Raw genomic sequence first — 26,063 nt, 5'->3', positions numbered from 1 at the left:
CTCTGTGTTCTCCCTGGGTTAGAACATTTAAGTGAGGCTTAAGCTGATGGGAATGTCTCCTGGAAGCTGGACATAAATCTAAATACTGGACAAATTCACCTACATCTACACTGAAACATGACCTGAACAATTCAAGAACTGCTGATGCTGCTTTTCAAATAGCCCTTCTAACTGATCTACTTATAATTACACCCTGAGATATGATCACATGTACAATAACATTAGCTAGTTAGCATTTTAAGCTTACTTACAGCAGGGCATGTCATCAGTTCTGCAGGACATTGAGTGAGCAGAATGATTACGGTTTTAAGTTCAATTGAAATGCTCAATTAAAACCAAAATCTACAAATGTGTGAATTGGTGATTGGGAGGGAAAGTGGGATCTGGTTAATCTGGGGCGGCAGGGGCTCAGTCTGTAATATACCTGTGTGTATTTGTACCGTGTCGGTATTAATCAGTGAGGAAAACTGAATCAATAAAGGTTCAGAGAGCAACTCAAGAACACTGTGGAGCTGTGAGGAGCTGTGACCCCCTGTTGTGCAGGATATATATATCCCGTTAAGGCTGTGTGATATTTATACTTCCACCTTTAGTACTTTATATTTTGTATGCATCCTTGGCTCTCTACTTGCTGTCACGATGTGTATTCTGATCCTGATTCCCTGCTGGCTCCGACATTCAGTGTGTTTGCATCATATATCCTCTATGGGAGACAATGGGGTCTCTGCAGCGCCGCTGGTGGTTTCAGAGCGACACTGCAACAACATCCCCCAGTAATCCTCTCTGAAGGACCAACCTGCAGCCTCGCTTTCTTGTAGCCAGGCTTCCCCAGCTGTTCCTCTCCCCCTTCACTGCGCATGCGCAATGAAGGAAACCAATAGTGCTTCTGCACAGGAGAACAGAGAGCGACACACACACACACACACACACACACACACACACACACACACACACACACACACACACACACACTCTCTCTCTCTCTCTCTCTCTCTCTCTCTCTCTCTCTCTCTCTCACACAGAGGGAGAGAAGCGGTCGGGATGGAGCGTTTCTTCCAGTGAAGCAACGGACCGGGAGCCTGGACATAACATAGCCGAGGTGGAGGGGGGATTTCGGGGTACCAGATATGGCGACAGGGGGCGGTGGGGGGGGAGGAGGCGCGAGGCAGAGAAGGAGGAAAGCAGGGCTCGCGGGATTGTGTTGGAAAACATGCTACTTTCCCATCCTGTTCTGGGTCGTCTCCGTGTGCGGGGAAGAGAAGACGCTCATCGTGGAGGTGGGTGAACGTGTGTGAGTGTGTGTGTGTGTGTGTGTGTGTGTGTGTGTGTGTGTGTGTGTGTGTGTGTGTGTGTGTGTGTGTGTGTGTGTGTGTGTGTGTGTGTGTGTGTTTATTTCATTAACCTGCACCTTAAAGGGTGCTTGCAGGGTGTACAGGAATGAACCCACCATGTTAGGTTGGGTTGTGCCAGTGGCGAATCAGAATCAGAAACGGGTTTACACACACACACACACACACACACACACACACACACACACACACACACACACACACACACACACACACACACACACACACACAGATAAAGGAGATCAACGGTAAGACAAACAACAAAAACTAATATTCTAAAATATATATTTTGCATCATTTTTAAAGTTAAGGTAGAAAGAGAAACACAAAATAAATATAAAAGAAAATTAAGAAAGAAAATGAATAACAACGACTAAAGTCATCCCCCTGCATTCATAAAAACTACTCAAAAATAAGACAAAAACATCAAGACAAACCAAAACACTGCGTACAGTAAACTACCACCAAATATTCAGAATAATGAAATGTATTGTTCTGATGAGTGGAAAGCTGCTCTGAAAAAACTCAATGGTTGGTTAAATGTATTAGGGTAGTTTGAAGCAATAACATTAAGTGGAACCAAATGTTGTTTTTATTTAAACCCAATATTTTTGCTTTCAACCCAAATGATATGGATATGGGAAATCGTTGCAGTCGTATCAGTGTGTGCAGAGGTAGCTCTGTGTACAGATGTGCGAGTGCTGTGCAGAGAGGAGCACAAAAGAGACGACACCGCGCACAGAACATACATAAAACACCGTCATTTGTTGGGTTTGTTTTAGTTTCAGTAGATTAAATGTCATTAAATTACACAGAAACGTTGGCTTTAATTCAATGTATTACATCAACAGATTACTCTTATTCTTATTCTCATTATTTTTATATAGTTGTGCAACTTAATATTATTGATTTCAACTAATATTTATAGTTCAGTGTGCTGTGAAAAACAACATGCATTCCAGTTCATTTCGGCTGTTTACAGCACTACCTTTCATTGTAATATCAAAGTAAACTCTTCTTTTGGAGGTGTGTGTGTGTGTGTGTGAGGGGGGGGGTTAAAGCTCATTGTTCCAGAGGCACTGGCCACCGTCCCCCCCACTTAGAACCGCTCATGTGCTATGCTCTCTTCTTCAGAATAAATTAATTTAAATGAAAATCTTGACCAAAGTGCAAAGAGATGTTGTTTTGATCAAAGCCAGTAACTCCGAGTCCTTTCGTCCTTGTCTCTCACATCTCCTCTTTGCAAACAATGGGGGCTTGATTTCTCATCGGCTTTAATTGTTTCCGTTTGTTTGGAGGACGCTTTGGAAGATGCCTGGCGTATTGCATGCTGTGTGCACATTTGGAAACACGCTGCAGCGAGTCGGGAGGAAGGAGAGGAGAGCCTCGGTCATGTTGTCAGTAAACAGCCATCAGCATGCAGGGAGCTCTGAGGTGAACCTGGATGAGAGTGCTGAACAAAGCACCCCCCCCCCCCCATGCCTTCACCGAGTCCAAATATAGCCTCACTCCATAATTTATGGAGATGGCAGGGAGAAGAAGAAGAAGAAGAAGAAGAAGAGGAGCGATGATGAAGAGGTGCAGGCAGAGGCTTTTAAAGCATGATCCTGCACATCGTGTCAGAGGGAGCTCTTTGTCTGAGCGTCTGATCGACTCCGGCAGGTTGGAGCCACACGTGTGATGCACCGCTTGCTGAATATGCATCACACCTTGTTGGTAAATGCAGGTCATGTGTGGTGAAAGGAAAAATGAAAGTCTTCTGTTGTGTTTTGGATCGAGACAAAGGAAGCAGCCTGCAGCCGCGGGAACGCCACGCTGCCGTACAAAGGAAGGCATGTTGTTCCAGATCATAATCCCTCTCACGGCTCCTCTCCTCATCCTCATGTGCTGCACGGCTTCTGCCACACATTTCTATTACTAAATGTTCCGGGCCAAACAATGTGCTGCCCAAAATCCACGTCAATATTTCAACTGATCATGAACAGTTGGTGTCAAAAGGGATCAATCTGTCCTATCAGGAAAACCACGCTCTTGATGAAGCGTTTTGCCCCAGACTTTTCCTCGTAGTCCACTGAACGTTTAAATTAAACACGCATGATGTGATCACTGTATAAGAGAGAGCTGTTCACACACTGCTGACCCTTAAAACCCAAATTCCTTCTGCACAGAGACATGGTAAACATGGCGTCATCATTTCAGTATGTCAGCATGTCTTTATTTAAAGGATTTCATCAGCTTTGGTGCCATTCTTTCTCCGGGTGCAGAGTGGGATGGTACGCTGCCCAGATTACACCTTTTTAAAGTAGTTCCTTTTCTGTGTCTCTTCCGAACAAAGTGATCTCATGTGAAGTCACAGCCGACCAATCACAATGCAGCACCGAGCCTTCTTTGTGTGCACGGTGTGTCCACATGGACCAAATCAGAGGAGCTTTTATAACACTGTGAGGACTCGGTGCCGTCATGCTCCGCAATACCAGAGCGGAAGAGATCCTGCTGAAGGGCTTAATGGAGGCTAATTATTAAATGCATCGCCCTTTGTTAGTGGCAGTCTGCAGCTCACACACTCCAGCTGTGCGTCTCTCTTTAGTGTCCCCTGGTCTCCAGCTGTGTGCGTTGCTCTTTAGTGTCCCCTGGTCTCCAGCTGTGTGCGTTGCTCTTTAGTGTCCACTGGTCTCCAGCTGTGCGTCTCTCTTTAGTGTCCCCTGGTCTCCAGCTGTGTGCGTTGCTCTTTAGTGTCCACTGGTCTCCAGCTGTGCGTCTCTCTTTAGTGTCCCCTGGTCTCCAGCTGTGTGCGTTGCTCTTTAGTGTCCCCTGGTCTCCAGCTGTGTGCGTCTCTCTTTAGTGTCCCCTGGTCTCCAGCTGTGTGCGTTGCTCTTTAGTGTCCCCTGGTCTCCAGCTGTGCGTCTCTCTTTAGTGTCCCCTGGTCTCCAGCTGTGTGCGTTGCTCTTTAGTGTCCCCTGGTCTCCAGCTGTGTGCGTTGCTCTTTAGTGTCCACTGGTCTCCAGCTGTGCGTCTCTCTTTAGTGTCCCCTGGTCTCCAGCTGTGTGCGTTGCTCTTTAGTGTCCACTGGTCTCCAGCTGTGCGTCTCTCTTTAGTGTCCCCTGGTCTCCAGCTGTGTGCGTTGCTCTTTAGTGTCCCCTGGTCTCCAGCTGTGTGCGTCTCTCTTTAGTGTCCCCTGGTCTCCAGCTGTGTGCGTCTCTCTTTAGTGTCCCCTGGTCTCCAGCTGTGTGCGTTGCTCTTTAGTGTCCCCTGGTCTCCAGCTGTGTGCGTCGCCCTTTAGTGTCCCCTGGTCTCCAGCTGTGTGCGTCTCTCTTTAGTGTCCCCTGGTCTCCAGCTGTGTGCGTCTCTCTTTAGTGTCCCCTGGTCTCCAGCTGTGTGCGTCTCTCTTTAGTGTCCCCTGGTCTCCAGCTGTGTGCGTTGCTCTTTAGTGTCCCCTGGTCTCCAGCTGTGTGCGTCGCTCTTTAGTGTCCCCTGGTCTCCAGCTGTGTGCGTCTCTCTTTAGTGTCCCCTGGTCTCCAGCTGTGTGCGTCTCTCTTTAGTGTCCCCTGGTCTCCAGCTGTGTGCGTCTCTCTTTAGTGTCCCCTGGTCTCCAGCTGTGTGCGTCTCTCTTTAGTGTCCCCTGGTCTCCAGCTGTGTGCGTTGCTCTTTAGTGTCCCCTGGTCTCCGTTGTGTTGGAGCTTCTTGCAGCGTTTGTTTCTGCAGCTTTAGTAAACTGCTCATGTTTCCCTCTGCTGAATGTTCTCTAGATGCTGCATGTGTTGAAGAGCTGCTGTAGATGTTTCTGTGTGAGTTCTGATTTGAGTTTCTGTATCTGCATCCTTTCTGAAGCTGCAGCACGTTCCTCCTGATGGAAGAGGCCTGGGATGTTGTAACACATTTGCACCTGTTGGCCTCCGTAATATTTGCCTCCAAAATGAAGTGGAGTGGAAGCATATTTAGCACAAATGGAAATACTCAAGTAAAGTACACAAGATAGCAATTTAAATGAATGAATGAACTGAAATGGTTTCTCCATGCTAAGATGTTTTGGAGAACTTGGACATGTCTCCATGTCTCCATGTCTCCATGTCTCCATGCTCTAATGTTCAGAAAGCTCTTTATTTTTCTCATACTGCCTGTGCTGCAGCGCCTCTTTCCCCCCTCTGTCTGAAACCAGAGCCCAGACTCCTCTGATTGGTTAGCTGGCCGGCTTTGTTGTGATTGGTCAACCAGCTTGTCCCGCCCCTTTAGCCTTTCAAGTACAATGTGTTACATTGTGATGTCACTATGTTCCGGAAGTAAAAAAGAAGTCCAATGGGGGCGGGAGGAGAGAAACTCCTTCTGGAGGGAGCACAGGGATTTTAACCTGTGCAGACCATTAACATGCACAGAAACCTTTAGACCCCCTACAGGAGAGGGAACACGACAAAGAGCGCCCCTTTAAATAATCCTCCATCAGTTTGAAGCTCTAATGGCCGCCACACACCTCCTTCATGTTGCAGCAGAGGAGCGAGGAGGAGCGAGGAGGAGCGAGGAGGAGGCGTTAGATTCTGGGTCTGACTCACCGCTCCTGTCTGTTCGCCTGTTTACTCAGGAGGTCAGATTCAGGCTTCAGTTTTTACCTGAGTCAGGTGTAGCAGGTGTAGCAGGTGTAGCAGGTGTAGCAGGCTGTGCAGGGTTACCTTTTCATTCTTTGATACATTTATGGACATTTAGGTTTTCCTGCGAAAGACATCTACAAATGTCCTGTACATACTCAGTTACAGAAACATACAAATAAAAGTATTGAGTAACAATAATAACAATAACAACAACAATAATAATAACAACAATAATAACAATAACAACAATAATAACAATAATAATAATAACAACAACAATAATAACAATAACAACAATAATAACAATAACAACAATAATAACAATAACAACAATAACAACAATAATAATAACAACAACAATAACAACAATAATAATAATAACAACAATAATAATAATAACAACAACAATAATAACAACAATAACAACAATAATAATAACAACAATAACAACAATAATAACAACAATAACAACAACAATAATAATAACAACAATAATAACAATAATAATAATAATAACAATAATAATAACAATAATAACAATAATAATAATAACTATAATAACAATAATAATAATAACTATAATAACAATAATAATAATAATAACAATAACAACAACCATAATAATAACAACAATAACAACAACCATAATAATAACAATAATAACAACAATAACAACAATAATAATAACAACAATAATAACAACAACAATAATAATAACAATAATAATAACAATAATAATAACAATAATAATAACAACAACAATAATAACAATAATAATAATAACTATAATAACAATAACAACAATAATAATAACAATAATAATAATAACAATAATAACAATAATAATAATAACAATAATAATAATAACAACAATAATAACAATAATAATAACTATAATAACAATAACAACAATAATAATAACAACAATAACAACAACAACAATAATAACAACAACCATAATAATAACAACAATAACAACCATAATAATAACAACAATAACAACAACAACAATAATAACAACAACCATAATAATAACAACAATAACAACAATAATAATAACAACAATAATAATAACAACAATAACAACAACAACAATAATAACAATAATAACAACAATAATAATAATAACAATAATAACAATAATAACAACAACCATAATAATAACAACAATAATAATAATAACAATAATAACAACAATAATAATAATAATAACAATAATAATAACAATAACAACAACAATAATAACAATAATAATAACTATAATAACAATAACAACAACAATAATAATAACTATAATAACAATAAATAAAACATATTTTAAAATGTGATGGTAAGAAATAAAATTAAACATTGAAATAAATAATACAATTAAATATAAATAAATAAAATATAATATATAAACTGTCAATATGTAGTTATTTCCCCCATGATTTTGTTATTGTTTTAATTAATTTAAGGTTAAAGATATTGCTGGCTCTCAGAGGGCTGGAGCATATCGTCTGCCTGTAGATCTGCTTAAGGTTCGTGAACGACCTGATTGATTGATCGGTTGATAAGAATACAGTATTTATCGATCACAGAGTGACGGGGTGGTGTTAATGAGCTTAATGTGAAGCATCTGAGGTTTAGGAATCTGCTGACACGCTTCTGTTTAGGAGCAACGCCCAGCCCTACAAAACAGAGACACTACATACTGATATACACCTGAACATCAGCAGGAGAGGACTCTTTAAAGTAGAGACACTACATACTGATATACACCTGAACATCAGCAGGAGAGGACTCTTTAAAGTAGAGACACTACATACTGATATACACCTGAACATCAGCAGGAGAGGACTCTTTAAAGTAGAGACTCTACATACTGATATACACCTGAACATCAGCAGGAGGGGACTCTTTAAAGTAGAGACACTACATACTGATATACACCTGAACATCAGCAGGAGAGGACTCTTTAAAGTAGAGACACTACATACTGATATACACCTGAACATCAGCAGGAGAGGACTCTTTAAAGTAGAGACTCTACATACTGATATACACCTGAACATCAGCAGGAGAGGACTCTTTAAAGTAGAGACTCTACATACTGATATACACCTGAACATCAGCAGGAGAGGACTCTTTAAAGTAGAGACACTACATACTGATATACACCTGAACATCAGCAGGAGAGGACTCTTTAAAGTAGAGACACTACATACTGATATACACCTGAACATCAGCAGGAGAGGACTCTTTAAAGCAGAGACTCTACATACTGATATACACCTGAACATCAGCAGGAGAGGACTCTTTATAGACTCACTTTATGTTTGAGTTGATGGTTTAAAGATGAAAGTGTGTTTGCAAAGCTCTGTGGGATCTTTTCCCTTCTGTTTCCTCCCCCTTGCCCAGAGGAGAGGAGCTGTGGGAGAAAGGCTGCTCCCCGGGGAGAAGTAAACACTACATTACACCCGAGAAATGTGCTAAATGAGCCTGCAACGCTGCGAGTGTGTACTCTGTGGGCGGGTGTGAGTTCAGGGCTGTTACTAGGTAGCTCTGTCCTGATTTGCCGCCGTTGGAGGAAAACGCACTCAGACTTCTTCTTCTTCTTCTTCTTCTTCTTCTTCTTCTTCTTCTTCTTCTTCTTCTTCTTCTTCTTCTTCTTCTTCGTGATCTCATTCTGGCTTTTTGATGGACAGCTTCATTGTTTGTTTCCTCTCTCGCTGCCTCGTTATTCTCCTGTCTCTTTCACTCCCCTCCTCTACAATCATTGTGTTTCTCGCCCACACACACACACACACACACACACACACACACACACACACACACACACACACACACACACACACACACACACACACACACACACACGCACACACGCACACACTTCACAGCACAGTCAGTGTGATCTGCAGCTGTAAATAAGAGGAGTTGTCATGTTTGATGAAGGTATTGTACGGTTTGCATGCAGCGAGGCGGGAGCAAACTACATCAGTTTGGAGTATTTGGAAGATGAACTCGACCTCTTTGAAATACTTGACATGCTTTTCATACCGATATAACTTAATGAATTGCATGTGTGCATGATAAACTGTTTCTGTTTTATCAGCATTCTATAGGTGTGTGTCAGAATCACAGCTGTGTTTTTCGGGTCAAACAGAAGACTTAGAAAGCTTGTGTTGACACAGAAACACAAAAACAGCCTTTGCAGACCATTTCCATGCACAGAAACCTGGAGAACATTAAATGTGTTCCAGAAGCTGATATGCAGAGCCTTCTTGTAGCGCGGTAGCTGCAGCTCCGGCGGAGAGCCTCAGAACAGGAGGCAGCAGGCTGGAGAGTGCAGCCCTAATTAAAAATGAATTTGGCGTTACAGAGGAAGCGTCTCCGGCTGCAGAGCGGGGTACGTTTGATCAGCCGGCAGCACAGGAAGAGGAAACTGTGTCTCACCCAGATGTAAATTTAATTATAATTTGTGCCTGCAGCGTGTAAATCTCATCCTGCTGTAGCACCATAACGTTCATTACTGATCACAGTCATTCAAATGTTTGTCAGTGTCAATTTTTAGGACTTTTACCTGAATCAGGGCAGTCATTGATCGCTGTGTGTGCGCGCGCGCGTGTGTGCGAGTGTCTGTGTGTGTGTGTGTGTGTGTGTGGAGTGTTATATGACACCACAGACATGAGGTCATGACTGTGAGACCAATCTTCAAAAGGGTTTCCCGTTACACAAATGTGTTATAGCCCAACATTAGCCTCCTTTAGCTTAGCGGTGGAGACGTGAAGTCATGTGACCGTGCTGTAGTTCCTTTATAGCCCAACATTAGCCTCCTTTAGCTTAGCGGTGGAGACGTGAAGTCATGTGACCGTGCTGTAGTTCCTTTATAGCCCAACATTAGCCTCCTTTAGCTTAGCGGTGGAGACGTGAAGTCATGTGACCGTGCTGTAGTTCCTTTATAGCCCAACATTAGCCTCCTTTAGCTTAGCGGTGGAGACGTGAAGTCATGTGACCGTGCTGTAGTTCCTTTATAGCCCAACATTAGCCTCCTTTAGCTTAGCGGTGGTGACGTGAAGTCATGTGACCGTGCTGTAGTTCCTTTATAGCCCAACATTAGCCTCCTTTAGCTTAGCGGTGGTGACGTGAAGTCATGTGACCGTGCTGTAGTTCCTTTATAGCCCAACATTAGCCTCCTTTAGCTTAGCGGTGGTGACGTGAAGTCATGTGACCGTGCTGTAGTTCCTTTATAGCGCAACATTAGCCTCCTTTAGCTTAGCAGTGGTGACGTGAAGTCATGTGACCGTGCTGTAGTTCCTTTATAGCGCAACATTAGCCTCCTTTAGCTTAGCAGTGGTGACGTGAAGTCATGTGACTGTGCTGTAGTTCCTTTATAGCCCAACATTAGCCTCCTTTAGCTTAGCGGTGGAGACGTGAATCATGTGACCGTGCTGTAGTTCCTTTATAGCCCAACATTAGCCTCCTTTAGCTTAGCGGTGGAGACGTGAATCATGTGACCGTGCTGTAGTTCCTTTATAGCCCAACATTAGCTTTTTACTTCAGACACTGAGATTATTTTCTGCAATAATCAAAGTCCAGTCTAAGTCAGCTTTATTGCAATCAGCAGTATGTACAGGACATAAATGGAATATATAATATAACTATTGAATTGTTTTTTCCTGTCCTTATATTGTAATGATTGAATTTCCATTCAATTCAAAATCGCATGGAGAAATCCCTTTGGACCGAGGGGAGATGCTGCCTTCAGGGTCTGTGGTTGCCATCTCGTTAAAAACAGAGCGGTTATTTTTGATTTCTGTAAAGTTTGACATTTTCAGGACGGAGGAGCTCTACCTGACAGCGAGTTGTCGGGCAGATGCTTTCATCCAAAGTGCCTCTCAGCGGCGTGACGGCATACGTTTGAAGCTCAGATTGCCCCGGAGGGAGTTGAACCTTTCACCTTCGTCGTGTCAGTCTCAGCATTACTACAGACTGATGACAATTTGCTTTAAATGTTCCTCAAATATGAAATAATCTCCAGCTCAGTTACAGGGATGGTGTAATAGAATCAATGTTTTCCAGGTAACTTAAAATAGCCGTCCTAACATTTAAAATATTTACAATAAATAAAAATGTCAAGATAGAAAGTGAGTTTGTGTATCCACTGAAAATGTGAATAAGCATAGATTGAATAAATTATCTGGATGATTGAATACTAACTTTAGTCTTTTATCTGCAGTGGTTTGTCGGAGGTATTCCCTCACTGATTTGACGTTGATCCAGTTGCATTGTGGGAAATGTAGGCACTATGTTCTGACAAGGACTGTAATGGTTGAACACGGTTTGGTAGCGGTGCATTTAAAAATACATTTGGTTTATTTTATTGCTATTGTGTTCCTTCATTTACTTTTTCTTACATTTCATGCTGTTCCTGTTAGTGTTTACCTCCTGTCTGTCTTCTGCTGTTCCTGTTAGTGTTTACTTCCTGTCGGTCTTCTTCTGTTGTTCCCTTTAGTGTTTACTTCCTGTCTGTCTTCTTCTGCGGTTCCCTTTAGTGTTTACTTCCTGTCTGTCTTCTTCTGCGGTTCCCTTTAGTGTTTACTTCCTGTCTGTCTTCTTCTGCGGTTCCCTTTAGTGTTTACTTTCTGTCTGTCTTCTTCTGCTGTTCCCTTCAGTGTTTACTTCCTGTCTGTCTTCTTCTGCTGTTCCCTTCCGTGTTTACTTCCTGTCTGTCTTCTTCTGCCGTTCCCTTTAGTTTTTACCTCCTGTCTGTCTTCTGCTGTTCCTGTTAGTGTTTACCTCCTGTCTGTCTTCTTCTGCTGTTCCCTTCAGTGTTTACTTCCTGTCTGTCTTCTTCTGCTGTTCCCTTTAGTGTTTACTTCCTGTCTGTCTTCTTCTGCTGTTCCCTTCAGTGTTAACTTCCTGTCTGTCTTCTTCTGCTGTTCCCTTCAGTGTTTACTTCCTGTCTGTCTTCTTCTGCTGTTCCCTTTAGTGTTTACTTCCTGTCTGTCTTCTTCTGCTGTTCCCTTCAGTGTTTACTTCCTGTCTGTCTTCTTCTGCTGTTCCCTTTAGTGTTTACTTCCTGTCTGTCTTCTTCTGCTGTTCCCTTTAGTGTTTACTTCCTGTCTGTCTTCTTCTGTTGTTCCCTTTAGTGTTTACTTCCTGTCTGTCTTCTTCTGCGGTTCCCTTTAGTGTTTACTTCCTGTCTGTCTTCTTCTGCTGTTCCCTTTAGTGTTTACTTCCTGTCTGTCTTCTTCTGCTGTTCCCTTCAGTGTTTACTTCCTGTCTGTCTTCTTCTGCTGTTCCCTTTAGTGTTTACTTCCTGTCTGTCTTCTTCTCTTGTTCCCTTTAGTGTTTACTTCCTGTCTGTCTTCTTCTGCGGTTCCCTTCAGTGTTTACTTCCTGTCTGTCTTCTTCTGCTGTTCCCTTTAGTGTTTACTTCCTGTCTGTCTTCTTCTGTTGTTCCCTTTAGTGTTTACTTCCTGTCTGTCTTCTTCTGCTGTTCCCTTTAGTGTTTACTTCCTGTCTGTCTTCTTCTGCTGTTCCCTTTAGTTTTTAAACTGATTAAACATAGTGATCATAATAAAGCAGTTGAAGGGTGTTGTTGCTAATCTAATAAACAGTATGTTGTTAACAGATCTCTCCTCATGGTACCTCTAATATTTCCTGGATGGTTGGTCTGAACTTTGGGAGCGTTTTGAACAAAATCTGCTTCACCAATCTTATTTTACAGAGGATTGTAGGCCTGGAATAGAGCTTCACTTTAAACAGAGAGGTGGACACTGTGTCTTCATGTGGTTTCCAGGAGCAACCGTACTGGTTTACAGGAGAGAATAACAGTCCTTTTGTTGCTGATGTTTTCATGTTGCGTAACTGCAGAGATGAGCAGTGGAGACCAGTGGACATTTTTGTTCACGAGGCTTTCACTGGACTTTGAGCCTCTGTTGTTTCTGAACCTCGCAGAAAGTCCATGAATCTCCTCCGACACGTGAGGCAGAAACATTAATTAAACATGTTCACGTGTTTTTATCTTGCCTGCAATATATATTTGACTTCGCTCATGGTGTGTGTGTGTGTGTGTGTGTGTGTGTGTGTGTGTGTGTGTGTGTGTGTGTGTGTGTGTGTGTGTGTGTGTGTGTGTGTGTGTGTGTGAGAGGAGCTTTGATGGCAATGTAGTAATTGTTGTGTAATAGCAGCTGGTGAATTATTTAATTCTAACTGCTTCCTCTGTGCCAGCAGCAGCTGGGCAACAAACACACACACACACACACACACACACACACACACACACACACACACACACACACACACACACACACACACACACACACACACACACACACACACACACAGTATAAAACATTGACTCTTTAAAGTAGAGACTCTACATGCTGATATACACCTGAACATCAGCAGGAGAGGACTCTTTAAAGTAGAGACACTACATACTGATATACACCTGAACATCAGCAGGAGAGGACTCTTTAAAGTAGAGACTCTACATACTGATATACACCTGAACATCAGCAGGAGAGGACTCTTTAAAGTAGAGACTCTACATACTGATATACACCTGAACATCAGCAGGAGAGGACTCTTTAAAGTAGAGACACTACATACTGATATACACCTGAACATCAGCAGGAGAGGACTCTTTAAAGTAGAGACTCTACATACTGATATACACCTGAACATCAGCAGGAGAGGACTCTTTAAAGTAGAGACGCTACATACTGATATACACCTGAACATCAGCAGGAGAGGACTCTTTAAAGTAGAGACTCTACATACTGATATACACCTGAACATCAGCAGGAGAGGACTCTTTAAAGTAGAGACTCTACATACTGATATACACCTGAACATCAGCAGGAGAGGACTCTTTAAAGTAGAGACTCTACATACTGATATACACCTGAACATCAGCAGGAGAGGACTCTTTAAAGTAGAGACTCTACATACTGATATACACCTGAACATCAGCAGGAGAGGACTCTTTAAAGTAGAGACTCTACATACTGATATACACCTGAACATCAGCAGGAGAGGACTCTTTAAAGTAGAGACGCTACATACTGATATACACCTGAACATCAGCAGGAGAGGACTCTTTAAAGTAGAGACTCTACATACTGATATACACCTGAACATCAGCAGGAGAGGACTCTTTAAAGTAGAGACGCTACATACTGATATACACCTGAACATCAGCAGGAGAGGACTCTTTAAAGTACAGACACTACATACTGATATACACCTGAACATCAACAGGAGAGGACTCTTTAAAGTAGAGACGCTACATACTGATATACACCTGAACATCAGCAGGAGAGGACTCTTTAAAGTAGAGACACTACATACTGATATACACCTGAACATCAGCAGGAGAGGACTCTTTAAAGTACAGACACTACATACTGATATACACCTGAACATCAGCAGGAGAGGACTCTTTAAAGTAGAGACGCTACATACTGATATACACCTGAACATCAGCAGGAGAGGACTCTTTAAAGTGCATTTGCTCTTACAGAAACTACACCGTTTTATTGTCTGTCTTTTTTCAAACTGAGCTCTTGTGTCTTGACAGTTTCAGTGAAATGGTTCCGTTGATTCCCGCCTGCAGCTCTGTGGTTCTCTTTTAACATCATCTGCTACAACTTAAATAGATCAGAGGAACCAGATTGAGATGTTTAGTTGCAGATCAGCAGTGTTGTCTTCACTAAGATTTATAAATGGCATTTTAACACGGCAGGTTCCTTTCTGCCGATGCACCATGTGTTCACGTTTACACTCCGGATTAAAAGCAGATTCGAATCTCAGTGTAATGTAAGGAGCGAAACACTGGAGTTTAGCTCTGCTTGTTTTTGCGAGAGCCACCACGGATGAAGATACATCTGTTAAGAGTTTTAGGATGGTACTGTTCTTTCTTTGGTGCCAACTATCCCAAAAGGTGGGCCTGGGAGTATGTGGTGAGGGGGTCATAGGGCCGTCCAGTCTCTGTACTTCCAAAGCCAGATGTGTGTCCGAGGTCTTCACAGGAAGTCGGTCGTTTCTGGTGAAGGTTGGCTGTTTGGAGGGCTAAGGACTGCATCGCTGCTTTTTGGAGATGATGTGGTTCTCATGGCTTCATCGGTCCGCCACCTTCAGCGGAGACTCGATCGGTTCATAGCCGAGTGTGGAGCGGCTGGGATGAGGCTCATGGTCTCAGAAAGGAAACTGATGGACTGTCCACTGCAGACTAAGGAAGGAGTCCTTACTCCAAGTGAAAGTGTTCAAGTTTCTCAGAGTCTTGTTCACAAAGTGAGGGGAAGATGGAGTGTGACGCCGGCCGGAGAATCGGGATAGCAGGAGCGGTACTGCAGGAGATTTACTGCACCGAAAAGAGAGCTGATCGAGAGAAGATGTTCATAGCACTGTGAGGCGACGGAGGGGCTGACCCAGGGCCAGGTGGAGGGATTATATCTCCACGCTGAACTGGGAGAGCTTTGGAATCCCCCAGTAAGAACTGGTTGATGTGGGCTTTGAAAGGGGCGTTTGGGACCCTCTACTGGAACTGCTGCCTCCACGCTTGGATAAGCGTTCGATGATGGATGGAAACCAGCTGTGAAAAAAAAGCTCAAACCTGAATTTGGATTCATATTTTTGAAGTGGTGTGAGGTTTAATCTCTATAAGATTATAGAAAGTGATCTGAAGACCTTTAAAGCATTCTACTGTTCTCCAACGATATCTAGGTTAATATTTAACTCCCCACTACAGCTTTTATTCCAGCAATAAATCTGCACTGTGGGCTGAGACACTCCCTGAGAGAGAAAGGAATGTCAGCAGAGGAGGGCTGACAGAGCTCCTCCCCCAACAGACTCACCTGACTCACCTGACTCACTGGATTGTGAAACCAGGAACCGGTTAGTTGTTGTTCCTCTCTGCAGAGAGACACAGACGGACTGAAAGACAGACGATCAGATTCACCTTCAGACCAAACTAACACCTTTCCCTGAGTTCAGCTACAGGAGAGAAAAGAGGGAGCTACAACACTGCTGCTTCAAATGCTGACCCCCCCACCCTGAAGGTGAGTCTGACTCTAAACACCACTCAAAGTGAATTTCAGTGAAGTCAGGAGAGGAGGGGGGAGCCATGACTGACTGTACTTCCTGTCTGCTGTGTTTCAGCTCCACTCAGAGACAACATGGCTTCCAGGTTACAGGAAGACCTCTGCTGTCCGGTCTGTCAGGGAGTCTTTAGAGATCCTGTCCTCCTGTCCTGCTGCCACAGCTTCTGTAGAGCCTGTCTGCAGAACTGGTGGGATGGGAAAGAAGTAAAGGAGTGTCCAGTTTGTAGGAGAAGATCTTCAAAGGAATTCTTCCCTAACTTTGCTTTAAAGAACCTGTGTGAGGCTTTCTTACAGGAGAGAGGTCAGAGGTCTTCAGAGGCTCTCTGCAGTCTGCACTCTGAGAGACTCAGACTCTTCTGTCTGGACCATCAGCAGCCAGTGTGTCTCTTCTGCAGAGATTCAAGAACACACACCAACCACAGATTCAGACCCGTGGATGAAGCTGCTCAGGATCTCAAAGAGGAGCTCCAGAAGTCTCTGCAGCCCTTACAGGAGAAACTGAAGCTCTTTGAAGAAGTTAAAGTGAAGTTTGATCAGACAGCAGGACACATGGAGGCCCAGGCCAGACGCACAGAGCTGCAGATTAAGGAGCAGTTTAAGAAGCTTCACCAGTTTCTGGAAGAGGAAGAGGAGGCCAGGATGACTGCACTGAGGGAGGAAGAGGAGCAGAAGAGGAAGATGATGGAGGAGAAGATAGAGGCTGTGAGCAGAGAGATAGCAGCTCTTTCACACACAGTCAGAGCCACAGAGGAGGAGCTGAGAGCTGAAGACGTCTCCTTCCTGCACAACTACAAGGCTGCAGTGGAGAGGCTGCAGCGCCCCCTGCTGGAGGATCCACAGCTGCCCTCAGGGGCTCTGATAGACCAGGCCAAACACCTGGGCAACCTCAGCTTCAACATCTGGAGCAAGATGAAGGACATGGTGTCCTACTCTCCTCTCATCCTGGACCCAAACACTGCTGCTCTAGACTTCATCCTGTCTGAAGATCTGACCAGAGTGAGACGAGGAGGAGAGAGACAGGAACTTCCTGATAATCCAGAGAGGTTTGATCATTACCGCTCTGTCCTGGGCTCTGAGGGCTTTACCTCAGGGACTCACAGCTGGGATGTCCAGGTTACAGACAGTACAGGCTGGTCACTGGGTGTGTTAGCAGAGGCTGTCCAGAGGAAGGGAGACATATGGTCTGGATTATGGGGAATAGGTTTCTATAAAGGTAAATATTATGCATGTTCTCCATCAGGTCCACTCACTCCTCTCCGCCTGCAGAAGAAGCTCCAGAGGGTCAGAGTGAATCTGGACTGGAACAGAGGAAAGCTGTCGTTCTCTGATCCTGACACTAACACACACATACACACCTTCACACACACTTTCACTGAGAGGATGTTTCCATACATTAACACTGCGGGTGAAGTGAAGGTATCACCAGTGGAGGTGTGTGTGACAGTGGGTCAGAGCAGCTAGAGATGAACAGGATCATTATATCTATGAGCTTTATCTCTCAGAGGGCATCACTCTGACCTCTGAATCTGCTCCTGACCTCCTGCCGTCTCTTTATTCTAAATATATTTTTTGTTCTTATTCTTGTTTTTATTTGGTTTGACAATCTGCTAAAGGTTTCGGATGTCAACCTTTATTACATGTGGACACAACCAAAACAATTCCAAGAATCTTATTTTAATTATCTCGTCAACATGCTGAACTGCTTCCTTTGGAGGCAATAACATGCGTGTGTTTTTGTATTATGAAATTATTTCCCTCATTTTCTGTTTGTTGACAGTGTGTCATAATGCATAGTGTTTGGCCTTGTGTGATGGGATCCTTAATAAATAATACATTCATCCAAGTGTCTGTTTGAGCAGCCAATCCTTTATCAAGCTTCAATTATCCTTCATTTTAAATTCTAGTTAAGGTTATCAAGTTTCCAAAATTAGGATCAATATTTATTTGCATGAAATGTTTACAACTTAGATTTGTCAAGCCTCAGCCTCAGGAATATTCACCTTAACTCTAAAATTAGGATTAACTACAATGGATTTCAAAACCGTTGCTCCATTTTAGAATACAGCTAAATCAATTCAAGTAAAATGTGTATCTAATGAGACACTGAGATGACCCAGTGTTGTGTTCTTATGGGTTTGATAAAAACACGATGAAATAGTTATCTCAATAATTCCACAAAACTGAGAATGAAAGTCAGAAATCTGAGAAAATCAATCCTAAAGAAAAAGTCAAATTCTAACAAAATTAAAGAAACTTTATTAAAAAAAAGAAATTCAACAAAAAAAGAGAATTTTGATAAAAAAGTCAAAATGTGGATAAAATGTCCAAATGTTTTTTCTAAATTCTGTAAAAAGATCAAAGTTCTAAGAAGAACTTTCAAATGTTGATAAAAATCATTTTTAGTTAAAAAAAGAAATGAAACCTTTTTTGGACATTTCTTTAAAAAGCCACATTTTGAGAAACAATTTCAAAGTCTATATAAAAATCTAATTAGGATAAAGAAGTCACAATTTGAGAGGAAAGAAAACATTTGAGAAAATTGGACAAAATTCTGAGAAAAAAGTCAAAATTATCAACAAAAAAAATTCCCCCAAAAAATGTTCATCTACATTTTAAGAAAAGAGTCAAAATGTTGATAAAAAGTCATGATCCAAATTAAAAGTAAAATTTGTAAATTCAACCCAAAAAGTTGTTCAAACATTCAAAGAAAAGTCCAAATTTAAAAAGTCATTTCTAAGAAAAAAGTCTAAATTCTCCGACAAAAAAGAATCACTACAAAGAAAAATGTCAAATTTTAAGAAAAAAATCTAAATTCAATAAAAACTTCTTAAAGAATTCTGAAGGTTGGAAAAAACGTCATTTCTAAGAAAAAGTGAAAATTCTGTAATTTTTTTGATCTCAAACGTTTGTGTTGCTACGAGAGGCTGCCTCACTCTGAAATATGTAGGACCTCCCCCCTCTCCTAAACTCCGTCTCCCTCCTCTTTCTTGTCTTATGTCACATTAAAGAGACAGGAATTTAACACTCTGCAGACCATTTACATGCACTATAACCTGTAGAACACACTACAGGAGAGGGAACCCCCCTAAAGCAGAATGGAGGATGTGTCACGTTCCACGCTCCCTCTGGCAGACTGTATATTTCAGGTTGCTGTTGCAGGTTGCACATTGTGTCTGGGAAACAGGAAGGTGTCATCCATCATAACTAACCTGAGCTCCTCCCTCCCCCCTCCTCCCCTTCCCCAGACGTGGCTGAAGAACTACGGCTACCTGCTGCCTCACGATCTCCGGACCTCGGACCTGCGGCAGGAGAAAGCCATGCAGTCCGCCGTGGCCGCCATGCAGCGCTTCTACGGGATTCCTGTGACGGGAGTACTGGACGAGACCACGATAGAGTGAGTCGTGTGTGTGTGTGTGTGTGTGTGTGTGTGTGTGTGTGTGTGTGTGTGTGTGTGTGTGTGTGTGTGTTTGTGTGTGTGTTGGGTTTGGGAGGTAAGATCCTAACACATGCAGTCACCAATAGTCATGAGCAAAACATGTGATTGTGATCCAATAACCCTTCAAAAAAAGCTCCCTCTGTGAGGAACACAGGGATTTTAGCCTTTGCAGAACAGTTACATACAACCTGTACAACACACCACAGGAGAGGGAACACAAAACAGGGACAAGGCCAATAATTCCCTGCAGTATGGCTGGTAGTGGTTCCAGTGGATACAGCTTTGTGTGTACTCAGTGTTGAATGGTTGTGTGTTAGGTGGATGAAGAGACCTCGCTGTGGCGTTCCAGACCATCCTCACACCACCCGCCGGCAGAGGAATAAACGCTACGCCCTGACGGGGCAGAAATGGAGAGACAAAAAGATCTCCTACAGGTAACTAACCCTCAAAACACACACTTCTACTCTACATGTATTTAATCCCTGTAGTTGCTAGGCAGATTAGGATGAATGATGGTAAATATAATCTCCCTTAAATCAGACTGTAGTTCACCTGCAGTAAATCCAGCAGCTACCCTGCAGTATACAAAGCCATTCAAAGTAGCTGCACCTTTACCAGCTCTGAGAACACTTTAATGATCAATCATTATAAAACATATCAGAGATATTATTCTGAAATGGACCAATCAGACAATGACTACTTTTACTGTCGCTACTTTAAGTACATTTAGAGGAGAGTACTTTCTACTTTCACTGGAGGAACATTTAGAATACTTTCACTGTGACAGAGTATTCCTACACTCTGGTACTTCTACTTTACTCAAGTACAAGACCTGAGTACTTCTACTTTACTCAAGTACAAGATCTGAGTACTTCTACTTTACTCAAGTACAAGAGCTGAGTACTTCTACTTTACTCAAGTACAAGACCTGAGTACTTCTACTTTACTCAAGTACAAGACCTGAGTACTTCTACTTTACTCAAGTACAAGATCTGAGTACTTCTACTTTACTCAAGAACAAGACCTGAGTACTTCTACTTTACTCAAGATCTGAGTACTTCTACTTTCACTGTCGCTACTTTAAGTACATTTAAGTACTCCTCCTCCTTTACTTCCTCCTCTTCCTCTTCTCCTATCCCACTCTGAACGTGTCGAAGCCTAATGTGAATCTCCGCCCCGTGGGACCCTGAAAGCATCTCGTACTCCTGCCTCACCTCCACCCACTCGTCTCTCCAGCTTGTGTCTTTGGTCCCCTGCTGTCTGCATGCATTCAAACCTCCAGGAGACCATCAGCCACGCGCTGTGATGCAGATTACAGTGAGATGAAATGTCCTCCCGTCAGAAACATCCTGTCCCTTAGCTGTTTTTTTATAAAAGCTGACTGAATCAATCCAGTTTAGGGTTCTTGGGGAAGCCCTAAACTACAAATACATCTCCTAAAGATCACGTCCGGATGAACGACAACAACTCCCTCCTTCTCCAGAGTTTTCTGTATGAACATCCCCCTCTTTATGGGGTTTATTCTTCAGCTTTCCTACTTTGGAAATGAACCACTGTTCCCACTGCTAATTGGACTGCATGTACGGCCTGTAACTGTCCAAGTTAACACCTCACAAGCTTTCAAACTTTGAACCTTTGCACCTTTCAAACTGTATTTCTTTTTGTCTTCTTATCGGGTTCAAATGAGGCGCAGCAGAGTTTGGTGAGCATAGCTGAAAGGAGGCCTTGTGACAGCGTTTTAAAGAGAGGAGTGTCCATTGCCTCTGGGTTCCAGTAGCAGGTATTCTCAGCGGGACAGAAAGGCTCATCTGCAACACAACAATTAATTAAGCCGGGTCTCCCCCCACTCATCCTTCCACTCCTCCTCATCCTCCACTCCACACCACTCTCAGCTAATGTAAATTACGTCTGTCCCACGAGACACTGAATGCATCCCGGCACTCCTGCATTACCCCCCCCCCCCCCTCAGTGCTACACAAACCCCTCAGTGTGAGATCTCCGGTTACCTCTTACTGTACGCGAGTCTCCTCGACCTCTTCTTGGGTTTCACCGGCTGTCACCGTTCAGGCTGCACGGCTCTAATCGTTTTCTAACTCGATTGTTCTCCTGCTGAGGCGCCGAACTATCTCTCGTCTCCGATGAATCCCCCTCATATTTAACTCATTTGCATCGGCTTATGTTTCTTACAAGTGCTGCCGGGATTACATTATTTACAGACTTGTGTTCCCCGGCAATGACAGAAGGAGGTTGATGTTCTTATCCTCGTTACTGCTGACCCCACGGTACCCTGCATGAGACACACGGTGACTTCGAGTTGTTCTATCGGTCGAGTCATGTGATCACATCGTTTGAAGAAGACCAGAAAACATTTCAGCTGAGTTTCAAACAGAGACAGCTTTATGATCCTGAACGTCACCCAGCGCTCCGGTCCCAGCTGTGTGCGTCTCTCTTTAGTGTCCCCTGGTCTCCAGCTGTGTGTGTCTCTCTTTAGTGTCCCCTGGTCTCCAGCTGTGTGCGTCTCTCTTTAGTGTCCCCTGGTCTCCAGCTGTGTGCGTCTCTCTTTAGTGTCCCCTGGTCTCCAGCTGTGTGCGTCTCTCTTTAATGTCCCCTGGTCTCCAGCTGTGTGTGTCTCTCTTTAGTGTCCCCTGGTCTCCAGCTGTGTGCGTCTCTCTTGAGTGTCCCCTGGTCTCCAGCTGTGTGCGTCCCTCTTTAGTGTCCCCTGGTCTCCAGCTGTGTGCGTCTCTCTTTAGTGTCCCCTGGTCTCCAGCTGTGTGCGTCTCACTGTAGTGTCCCCTAGTCTCCAGCTGTGTGCGTCTGTCTTTAGTGTCCCCTGGTCTCCAGCTGTGTGCGTCTCTCTGTAGTGTCCCCTGGTCTCCAGCTGTGTGCGTCTCTCTTGAGTGTCCCCTGGTCTCCAGCTGTGTGCGTCTCTCTTTAGTGTCCCCTGGTCTCCAGCTGTGTGTGTCTCTCTTTAGTGTCCCATGGTCTCCAGCTGTGTGCGTCTCTCTTTAGTGTCCCCTGGTCTCCAGCTGTGTGCGTCTCTCTTTAGTGTCCCCTGGTCTCCAGCTGTGTGCGTCTCTCTTTAATGTCCCCTGGTCTCCAGCTGTGTATGTCTCTCTTTAGTGTCCCCTGGTCTCCAGCTGTGTGCGTCTCTCTTTAGTGTCCCCTGGTCTCCAGCTGTGTGCGTCCCTCTTTAGTGTCCCCTGGTCTCCAGCTGTGTGCGTCTCTCTTTAGTGTCCCCTGGTCTCCAGCTGTTTGCGTCTCACTGTAGTGTCCCCTAGTCTCCAGCTGTGTGCGTCTGTCTTTAGTGTCCCCTGGTCTCCAGCTGTGTGCGTCTCTCTTTAGTGTCCCCTGGTCTCCAGCTGTTTGCGTCTCACTGTAGTGTCCCCTAGTCTCCAGCTGTGTGCGTCTCTCTTTAGTGTCCCCTGGTCTCCAGCTGTGTGCGTCTCTCTTTAGTGTCCCCTGGTCTCCGTTGTGTTGGAGCTTCTTGCAGCGTTTGGTTTCTGCAGCTTTTAGTAAACTGCTCATGTTTCCTCTGCTGAATGTTCTCTAGATGCTGCATGTGTTGAAGAGCTGCTGCATGTGTTTCTGTGTGAGTTCTGATTTGAGTTTCTATATCTGCATCCTTTCTGAAGCTGTGTTCTGAAGAGTGTTTCTACTACGTGCCATTGTAGTGCGTTTGCACCTGTCAGCCTCCGTGTTCCTCCCTGAGAACATGGGGAACAAAGGTTAGTCTGCTCGTGTTTCAGATTCTGGAGAACGCCGTGATATTTAAGGATTTTGATGAGTTCAGTGGGATGATTTTCCTCTCTGCTCTGACTCTGACAGCAATGCAGAGAGACTTTCAGAGGAGTTTAAGAGCTGGAAACTGTAGCTGCAGGATTATGCAACGGTGTAAAAAAAAAAATCCGTCGACGCGTCAGGACTGGGAGGTGAATAACAAAAGAGGAGAGAGCGAGGGAGAGGGAAGATGGTAAAGGAGTTGAAAGGAAGATGGTTCACTTTGATGTTGATGTTTGGGCTGCATCTTTTGAATACGTTTCTGCAAACTGAGCACTTTTGATAGAGATGAAAGAGGAGGAGATGCAGAAACATAGAGAGGGAACATCTGCTTCTGTAGCTCTCCTGCAGAGACTCTGGTTGTTGTTGTTGTTGTTGTTGTTGTTGTTTCTTCCCAACTATCAGATGTTCATGTTCCCCAGAGGATACATCTCTCTTTCATAACCCTATTACCTTTCCTTAAGCAAACCGATATGGTTTGCATTTTGTGTTGTATTGTAATATTTAGAGTTACTTATGGTTGGACATGACGTACGTTGGAGATATGCACGGCTGAATCTCTCCGGATAAATACAAGGTTAAAATGTGCAATTCAATTGTGTGTGTGTGTGTGTGTGTGTGTGTGTGTGTGTGTGTGTGTGTGTGTGTGTGTGTGTGTGTGTGTGTGTGTGTGTGTGTGTGTGTGTGTGTGTGTGTGTGTGTGTGTGTGTGTGTGTGTGTGTGTGTGCACACCATCCATGTGTTTTGGCCACAGGTCACTACCGAATCGTTCCACACCATTTACTCAAATCAGACAACTGCGACCTGCACACACACACACACACACACACACACACACACACAAATGCGTGCACGCGCACTTAAGGGCGGGAAGTTGGATTCACAAATAAACTTTAAAAAGGCAAAAGCTGCTCTCCTAATGATCGTAGAAAAGAATAGAAAAAGGCTCATCAAAACTAGATTCAAACACCATTTACATGCACTAAAACCTAGAGAACACCCCACCGGAAAGGGAAGACCCTGAAAGGCAGAACAGGGCTTCTTTAACTCCATCACAATAATAAAATCCATCACACAGAGCGATCAACTCTTCCTTCCGTCTCCAGATGGACGTGTGTACTCGCCTCATGAGGTTGATGAGCTCATGTATGAATGTTGAATTATGAGAAATAGGTAATGGCTCATATTCATTTCCATAATGCATTCCCCTGCTCTGGATAGAAAAGCATTGGCCTCCTGTAGAGAGACAGATTGTGTGAAATGAAGTCGCCTTGCTCTCTTATCTTATAGTCGCTCGTCTCTTCATCTCGCTCTCGTCTCCCGGCTTCTCTTTTCCACTCTCCCCTCTCCCTCTGTCACTCCATCTGACCTCCCCCCTCCTAGTCCTCTCTCTTATTCTCTGGTTTGTTCAAAAAGTGTATTTTTCAGTGTTTCTACACAGTGAGGGAGACATAATTGTATTTCTGTAGTGGACCCTGAAGGCAGCATCTCCCTGGGCCAATGGGATTTCTCCATGTGATTTTGGATTATTGCAGAAAGTCAAAACAAAACAGAGTCAAACAAACGTTTATGCTGCGAAGGCCAACGTCACGTGACATGACTTCACTTAACCACCGCTAAGCTAAAGGAGGCTAATGTTGGGCTATAGAGGAACTACAGCACGGTCACATGACTTCACTTAACCACCGCTAAGCTAAAGGAGGCTAATGTTGGGCTATAGAGGAACTACAGCACGGTCACATGACTTCACTTAACCACCGCTAAGCTAAAGGAGGCTAATGTTGGGCTATAAAGGAACTACAGCACGGTCACATGACTTCACGTCTCCACCGCTAAGCTAAAGGAGGCTAATGTTGGGCTATAGAGGAACTACAGCACGATCACATGACTTCACGTCTCCACCGCTAAGCTAAAGGAGGCTAATGCTTGGCTATAAAGGAACTACAGCACGGTCACATGACTTCACGTCTCCACCGCTAAGCTAAAGGAGGCTAATGTTGGGCTATAAAGGAACTACAGCACGGTCACATGACTTCACGTCTCCACCGCTAAGCTAAAGGCGGCTAATTTTTGGCAAGATGACCTTTAGTCGTCTCATTTAGACACAACAAGCGTTAAAATCTCTTGTCCCCTTATTTCAGGATAACAACCAAAAACACATTCAGAAAAATTGACCTCCAGACTTCGGGACAGAGAGGGAAAAAATAGTAATTTGTTGGTTTGAGGACTCACTCCTGCTCCACTTGTTTTACAAACACACATCTTGTATTCAGTTCTGATGGAGTGTGCTGTAGTCATGTTAAAATACTGTCAATAGAAGTAATGTTTTATCCTCTCTTTCTTTCAGCATATCAAACTTCACCCCTAAAGTGGGAGAGAAAGACACACAGAGGGCGATCCGACAAGCCTTCAACGTCTGGCAGACGGTCACCCCGCTCTCCTTCCAGGTGCAGTGAAAGCAGTGAAATCCGTCTTAAAATGGGAATAATCAAAGAAAATTGCAGAACCTAAAAACATCTGTTTAAAATGTAATAAAATCCCAAAAGAAAAGTGTCAAATAAATGTAGAAAAAGTGACAGTCTTGTTTAGTCGTCTGTCCTTCTTCTACTATAAGCATAAAATACCGTTAGTCAAGATTTAATCCAGACAATGCAAGGCAAAACAGAACAGAACATCCCATGCAGGACTAGCAGCAAATCCACCAAAGACTGAATGAAACCAGGACTCAGGTGAGGGGACGCAGGGCTGATGGGGCACAGGTGCAACCAACAAGGCCAGGACAACCAGACAGGAAGTTCAAACAGACCTGACCATTTCTCACTTCCTC

At 43.7% G+C, this 26,063-nt stretch overlaps 2 protein-coding genes across 3 annotated transcripts in view; both read left to right on the top strand.

Annotated features, from left to right (window-relative positions):
• The first annotated feature begins 1,112 nt into the window (after window positions 1-1,112).
• The window catches only part of mmp24 (matrix metallopeptidase 24), a 41,353-nt gene continuing 16,402 nt past the window's right edge, over window positions 1,113-26,063 (top strand). The window contains exons 1-4 of the mRNA XM_063910924.1: window positions 1,113-1,277; window positions 19,269-19,417; window positions 19,777-19,893; window positions 25,584-25,683. Of these exons, the coding sequence (XP_063766994.1) occupies window positions 1,128-1,277; window positions 19,269-19,417; window positions 19,777-19,893; window positions 25,584-25,683 (516 nt within the window). The 5' untranslated portion in view covers window positions 1,113-1,127. The remainder of the gene's footprint in view (window positions 1,278-19,268; window positions 19,418-19,776; window positions 19,894-25,583; window positions 25,684-26,063) is intronic.
• On the top strand, window positions 15,811-17,867 carry LOC134882914 (E3 ubiquitin-protein ligase TRIM35-like). 2 transcript variants are annotated; one of them, XM_063910929.1, is made up of 3 exons: window positions 15,811-15,981; window positions 16,082-17,066; window positions 17,264-17,867. In XM_063910929.1, exons 2-3 carry the CDS (start codon window positions 16,099-16,101, stop codon window positions 17,349-17,351), a joined length of 1,056 nt encoding a protein of 351 aa, XP_063766999.1. In that variant the 5' UTR covers window positions 15,811-15,981; window positions 16,082-16,098; the 3' UTR covers window positions 17,352-17,867. The 2 variants fall into 2 exon arrangements, with proteins under 2 accessions (XP_063766999.1, XP_063766998.1); XM_063910928.1 differs by having other exon boundaries at window positions 16,082-17,867.

The sequence above is a fragment of the Eleginops maclovinus genome, chromosome 20 (genome assembly GCF_036324505.1).
Source record: "Eleginops maclovinus isolate JMC-PN-2008 ecotype Puerto Natales chromosome 20, JC_Emac_rtc_rv5, whole genome shotgun sequence".
NCBI classification, from domain to species: domain Eukaryota; kingdom Metazoa; phylum Chordata; class Actinopteri; order Perciformes; family Eleginopidae; genus Eleginops; species Eleginops maclovinus.
Note: the sequence above shows the minus strand (reverse complement) of the source record. Positions and strands in the feature narration are given on the sequence as shown.

Excerpts from the sequence above, each read along its gene's own strand:
- LOC134882914 (XM_063910928.1), top strand. The coding sequence starts at position 16,099 with ATGGCTTCCAGGTTACAGGAAGACCTCTGCTGTCCGGTCTGTCAGGGA.